The following is a 7,111-nucleotide window of genomic DNA, read 5'->3' as shown; positions in this document are numbered from 1 at the left end:
ACTCTTTCGATTTTCGAAGGTATATCCTTTCTCGATCAACTTGATTTTCGATTCTATTTTTGTCCAAATTGTTGAGAATTTTCCGAAAATTCGATTAATGTTCTTCCCTCGATTGATTCCGGATTACGTGTTTGCGTTCAATTACTTGACGTTACTTGCATTTGCAACATTTCTGTTCAATTAGGTAAAAAGATGAATCTGAAGAACATGAAGGTTCCGAACGTTCCAGGTGGCGGGGGGATCTCTGCGCTGCTGAAGCTTGGGATTGTTGGTGGAATTGGTTTGTATGCTGCTGCTAACAGTCTCTACAATGTTGATGGAGGTCACCGAGCCATTGTTTTCAACCGTCTAGTTGGTGTCAAAGACAAGGTTATTATATGAAGAAAAAAATTGAAAATGTTTTGCTATTTACTGCATTGCAGTGCTTTGGTTATGATTGTGGTGTTATGCTTGATGTTTTTCAGAAGAGCTATTTACCTTCTCAGTTGATTTGTTATCACTTACAAGTGTCTGGCCATTGTTTAAGTTCTGTTCTGGTGTTGGGAGTAAAATTGATATGTTGGTTAACGTGCAGGTCTATCCTGAAGGAACTCACTTCATAATTCCGTGGTTTGAGAGGCCGGTTATCTATGATGTCCGTGCACGACCCCATCTAGTTGAGAGTACATCTGGGAGTCGTGATCTACAGATGGTAAATAATACAAGTTGCTAGGATTTGCGTGTAGTCACAGAGAAATGGTTTTGGTATCAAATTCGTAGAACCCTAAAAAAGAATTCTGACCTTAATCATATTGTATTCTTGGAAATGAAATTGATTTGAGCATCTTTGTGTCTTTCCTCTTGATTTGCAGGACTTTTTGCATTAGTTTCTCTACTTTGTCCCTTAATTCCTTTTTTGATGGTCTGTTTGTGTGGACATTATCTTGTCCTTCTGTTACATACATCATTGTTACTGGGCCAAATTTTAGCTAACTAAGTAATATTCTCAACTGAGATTTGTTCCATTATGTTTCACCACTGACATGATTGCCACAACTGTGAAACATAATTGTTATCAGATTGTAAAAAGTACATACAAATTAGTTTATTTTAATTTTCTAGACATGCTATTTTATATAGGAATTTTGATGTCAGTTTTTACCGGAATCTGGATTGCAGAAGCAATGCTTAAGATTTTGTATGACTGCTATTTGCCTATTTCATTCTTGTTGCCTGAAGTTTGTTTTTAGATGACAAGATTTACCTTATGAAGTTCAAATGATAAGATTTAATAATATAATTGAATCTGTTGGAATATTGGTTCTTTCATCTAGTTGAATACATTCCAATCTAGTACCCCCAGCATTGGGACTTAAGTATAAGATAGTGATGAAAAACATCTATCTCAATTTTAATATCAGCTTAGCAGCTTTAGAACCTGATAGATTCCCCCTAATCTGAAATGATGTAAACAGATTTACATCACCTCCCATTTGGTGTTTTAAAATAATTTATTTCTGAATTTTGAAGCCGTTAGACATCTGATATTTGGCTTTGAAGTACAAATATCTTATGCAAATGCTTCATCAGTATCGAATACTCTAATCTACAATTTGCCTTTTCAAGTTTAGCCTTTGTTTCTAATGGGTGAAGGTATCTGCATCCATACTCTTTCCATCACTATCTGCATATTGGCCTTTATCCCACTGTCCTGGGTCATTCTGTGCCTTTTTAGCTCTTCTTTGAATGATAGGATGCTGGAAGTTTCAATTAAGACTTTCTAGGTAAAAAATCTTTGATTTCTAGAAACCAATTAACAGGGCAATATTGACCTTTTATTGATTGCACATACAATGTTATACAGGTGAAAATTGGACTTCGAGTTCTTACTCGCCCGTTGCCCAACCAATTACCTACGGTTTATCGGACCCTTGGAGAGAATTATAATGAAAGGGTTTTACCTTCAATCATACATGAAACTTTGAAAGCCGTGGTTGCCCAGTACAATGCCAGCCAGCTTATTACTCAGCGAGAGGTAAGGAGCAAAGCGAATATAACCATTTAAAAAAAAGATTGCTTGTTGCGGAGGTAGTGCAAAATAATTGAAGTTTTTTTTGAACACTTGTTGGAAGCCCAATTGACGTATTAGTGATTTTTCGTTGGAAATATTCTGCTGAAATCAGTTAACATTACTCAATATCACAATGTGTATTTTATCAAAATCAAATCCTTAAGGATGATTTATTGTCATGTGAACTAGAGAAGTATTATTGCTTTTTTGTTTCGTTCACATGAATCATCTCCCTCTGAATTTCTTTAATTAGTTCCATGCAATGTTTTCTTATTTCGAGTATTCATTTCTAGCACACAGGAGAGTGTGTTTAAACTTAAACATTTAACTTGACCTTAATCTTTGTAGGCTGTTAGTCGGGAAATCCGGAAGATTTTGACTGAAAGGGCTGCTAACTTCAATATTGCCCTTGATGATGTGTCAATTACTAGTCTGACTTTTGGCAAGGAGTTTACTGCTGCAATTGAAGCAAAGCAGGTAGCTGCACAAGAAGCTGAGAGGGCTAAATTTGTTGTAGAAAAAGCTGAGCAAGACAAGAGAAGTGCTGTAATCAGAGCACAGGTGATGATAAATTTTTAATGCATAGATGCAGTTAACACTGTGGTGCTTAGTACAAGTTTCTGCTAATTTTATATTTCCAATACAGCATGTGTATTAAGGAAAAAGTGTTATTTGCTGGGTTAGACTATACTGCCATTATTCTGACTAGGTCTTGTTCTGAAACACACACCTGAAACTGATGGAAAAATTGGTGATTTTTTTTTTCTTGATAACTATGTTGGGTTCTTCTTTGGTAACAAGTGGCCTGTTCATATCTGCCTGTTAAGTTTAGAGTGAGATTTTAAATTTAGCATATATTGTTTGCTATTGGCTGTTTTGATTATCGGACCACTTTTGCATCTTAAGTATTCAGTTCTCCCTGACCTTTCTTTCTTTAATGAACAGGGAGAAGCAAAAAGTGCCCAACTAATTGGACAGGCTATTGCCAACAATCCAGCTTTTATCACATTGAGGAAGATAGAAGCTGCACGAGAGATTGCACATACCATATCAAACGCGGCAAACAAGGTTTACCTGAATTCAGATGATCTGCTGTTGAATCTTCAAAAGATGAATTTGGAGCCAGGCAGAAAGTGAGTGGTTGGTAGCCTGTTTGTTTCTTTTTGTTTTTAGCTTGTAAACGATCAATTTCAGGATACATCTTCTTGATATGTTTTCGTAAATTCGGATATAGCTGTCTTGATTAGACTACTGAACGGTAACCCTTTGAATCTTTTGCAAAGGATTAATTGAGGTCCAAACTAATGCTTCACATTACATGAATGAAATAATTTCAGCTAGAGAGTTTGGAATCCTGATTTTTTTTGCTGCCTGGATAAAGTTGGATTGTCGATTTTATACTTTTTTTGCTCACCAAACCTTAACTGATGCGTTAGACAATATTTGCCCAATGATGAATGAGAAGATTTGATTAAAAATCTGTACTATTTGGTTTGACACTAGACAGTAAATTTACCCGATGATTTTGTTATAGCATGATTAATGTAAAGTATAAGGGGGTGTCAGTGTATATTCTTAAATAACTGAGGATTAGATAAAGGCATGAATAATTGAGTATGACCTAAAAAGGCAGGAGAAGTTTGTGTAATTTTATATAAAAAAAACTTCAGGGGATGTTAGCTTAATTTACTTAAAAAAATAAAATTAGATTTAAATATTTTCCAAATTTGATCCCAAACCTGGATGGAAGAACAAAGCCCTTTGCCCCGAGATCCGCATCTAAAGAAATGTAATTCAACTAAGTCAGTGAGCCAGTTTATAAAATATAGCCTCTATATGATTATATTAATTTGCTAATTGCTAAATGATACTTGTAAGTTGTTACTTGTTAATTGGTACAGAATCGATGTCAACAAGATTATGATAAGTAGAAATACAATAATAAAAACCTGATGCCGCTTTTGGTTTGTTTGATTCGTTGCATATTCAACCCAAAACATCACAAAGAAAGTTTCTATTAATTTTTGTTCCTTTAAGCTGTCAAATGCATGAGCATATTGGCCAGTTGGCAATTTATTTGATATGTTCCATATTGCACCGCGTCATGCTTTGACGTATTGAATTTAATCAAATCAAGTTATGCTATATTATGTGCCATGTGGATTTCAGATAGTTTTAAATACTTTGCCTAGCCAAAAATAAGTAACTCATGGATAAGCTTAATGAGTTCTGGTGCAGCGTCATTGCAATCGTAATGAAAGGCACCGTGATCTAGTTTAAATGAATTTTTCAACAAGTATTTCAAAAGGATAAGTAAATAAAATAAATTTATTTTTCAAGTTAAATTTCATTTATACATCTTAATCAGGTCTTTCATCTAGATTTTCTAAAAGTTAAAGCGTATAACTTAATTTTAATTTTAAAAAATTGATTTATTTTATCTTTTCATTTCCTTAATTTTTTTTTTTTGTGTGGAAGAATTTATTCAACCTGTCTCTATATATGATTTGTGACTCTTTATTGAAATTGAAACAATGGATGCACAAATTATATATCTTGTGGCATATGAGTATAAATCCATAAACACAGTCACATGTATAGACAAATGTAATACGATTTTAAATATATAAAACTCGTAAGACAGACTATTACGAAATGACGAAAAAACTTTGAAATGAAAATAAAATAATATGAGTTTAAATGTGTAATATTTTTTTTATCATTTGCTAATTATCCATGTCAGATAAATAAATTATACAAATTCATCATATATAACTTTTCTAACAAATTTTCCAGTACATATTATCCAGATTTTTCCACCACTAGGACGATCCTAGTGAGTAGTGGATTACTCATTTCTGATTATTATTATTATTATTATTATTATTATTATTTGTAAAATAAAATATAAACAAGTTAAAAAGGAATAAAAATTAATGATGTTAGGTAACGTGAGATTCATTTAATAAGTTTTGCAATACTGTTTAGAGGGAAACTTCTAAGTTGTATCAAACAGAAAATGATAATTAGGAGGGTTTATCTCACTTTATTGAGGTGTGTCCTAAATCATCTGATACTATATGTTCTTTAGACTTTCTTTTAAAGGAAATAGATGTTTGGCTGAATAACAATTACTACTTATTTGGAAATGACTTTTTAAATAAGTAACATTTTTTTCCTCTAAAAAAAATGCTACTTATTTGAAAAACTGTTTTCAACTAATTTATTGTTTATTTTGTTAATTTGTTTGACTAAAATAAAAACATGTAATGAAAATGGGCTATTACTTTTTAACAAAAATTAATGGAATTTCTCATTTATTCTCTCATTTATCAGTATAATATTTATTTTAATAAAATTTCTCCTTTGATATCAGATTATTTCATTTAATTTTCATACTACTTATTCTGAATTCTTAACCATTTTCTACTTTTAACAACAACAAAAAAAAAGATAGTTGTATCAAATATAGCATTAATAACTAGGAAACCGAAAAGAAAAATTGGGGCGGGGGGGACCTAATTATTGCTGTGATCCTGCCATAGTACACTATGATGTTGTCGTTGGGGTTTCTCAATGTGATGTTGGGCATTGAAGTTGTAGAACAAGGTGTTGTTGCTGGTTGAATTGTGTGAGGGAGGCATCAGTTACATGGAACTTGACACTTGAGGGGAAGATGATTAACCAGAAGAGGATTGAGGGAAGCATGACCGTGAACACAAGGATGTAGCTTGTGTAGTAGATGCAACCCAAGCAAGTCATCGTGAGGCAAATTATTTGGGATACTGTTTATGATGCAACATTGTATTTTATGAGTTATATTTTTATAATAGGGTGTAACCATTGTCCTATTTGATGGATTTGGCTTATGTTTTCTTGCTTGAGCTTTCCTAGGGAGATTTGGTTAGATGTTTCATTGGTCAGCTTCTTGACCAAGTTTGGCTTCCGTCTATATATATATATACTATAGTCTAGTTTTATGGTTTCGGCATATTAACGATGAGCAAGCTTGATGGGGTACATTTGATGTCGGAGCTTGTTCTATATATTAAGTAAAAAAAGTGTTTCTTATCATTTCTTTTTTATTTAAATAAATTTATGTGATAGGAAGAATTTTTTAAACATAAAATTTATATTTTCTGTAAAAAAAATTGTTTCTTACTAATAAAACCTGACACATAATAATATTATAATTAAATCATAAGTAAGTGAAAATAAAAAATATAAAAATATGAGTTTTTTTTTTAAATTTACATTTTGTTACTATAAGAATAAAATTATTTATAATTTTTTTACAATAACATGACAGATGAGGGATGTTGTACGCAGCCTTACCCTTGCATATGCAAAGAGGCTGTTTTCGGATTTGAACCCATGACCAACAAGTCACCAAGGCACAACTTTACCGCTGCACCAGGGCTCGCCCTCATGAGAATTTAAAAAAAAAAAAAAAAAAATAACTTAAAAAAAAAATTTCTTTAAAAAATTTCATTGGAAACGCTCATGTATGATTCGCATGACTGGGACGATGGTCACATTTTGTCACGTCAGTTTTTTAGCATGTATAAATAAGTCTGATGTTTAAACAAGTATTTTTAAAAATAATTAGTTATAGGTTTTACCACCTTAAAAACGAATTGAATAGTGAAATTGGAAGCTAATTAATTGCCAAAACTCCTACAGTTCTCTCCGCACAAGTACTTTAGGAAATCAAATTTGAATCCTGCAAATATAGCGATCAAACACCATGAAAGTATACACCTAAGGACTATATATAATTAAGAACTGATATGCAAGATGAGGTTGTTTTAATATTCTTTTTCGCGTACACCATGAGGATTAATCTTTCGTAATATAAGTATGCAGTACTTATATATATGCATCCATATGTAGCACTTTATGTAACTTGGCAGATTTAGTTATATGGAAAAAATGTGTACAAATTGATATTGTCAACATAGATTTCATTCATAGGCTATAGAGTGTATTAATAACCATCCCGATCTTGGAAAAAATTACCAGTGGCTAGAGTTATTACGTGGGAACCTACGACGACGGCGC

General features: G+C 32.4%; 2 protein-coding genes across 2 annotated transcripts in view; one reads left to right on the top strand and one right to left on the bottom strand.

The window, feature by feature from the left end:
* LOC100806763 (prohibitin-2-like) lies at positions 1–3,402 on the top strand. The gene is given in 6 exon segments (NM_001255380.2): positions 1–19; positions 185–369; positions 575–691; positions 1,844–2,014; positions 2,399–2,611; positions 2,996–3,402. Coding segments are annotated over 5 exon segments (870 nt in total). The 5' UTR covers positions 1–19; positions 185–192; the 3' UTR covers positions 3,188–3,402.
* A 3,309-nt stretch (positions 3,403–6,711) lies between these two features.
* Positions 6,712–7,111, bottom strand: part of LOC100775381 (NDR1/HIN1-like protein 10) — a 1,053-nt gene continuing 653 nt past the window's right edge. Inside the window, exon 2 of the mRNA XM_026123931.2 lies at positions 6,712–6,773. Coding sequence (XP_025979716.1) covers positions 6,712–6,773 — 62 coding nt within the window. The remainder of the gene's footprint in view (positions 6,774–7,111) is intronic.

This window comes from Glycine max, chromosome 9 (genome assembly GCF_000004515.6).
Source record: "Glycine max cultivar Williams 82 chromosome 9, Glycine_max_v4.0, whole genome shotgun sequence".
NCBI classification, from domain to species: Eukaryota; Viridiplantae; Streptophyta; class Magnoliopsida; order Fabales; family Fabaceae; genus Glycine; species Glycine max.
This window is presented reverse-complemented; position numbering and strand designations above follow the sequence as displayed.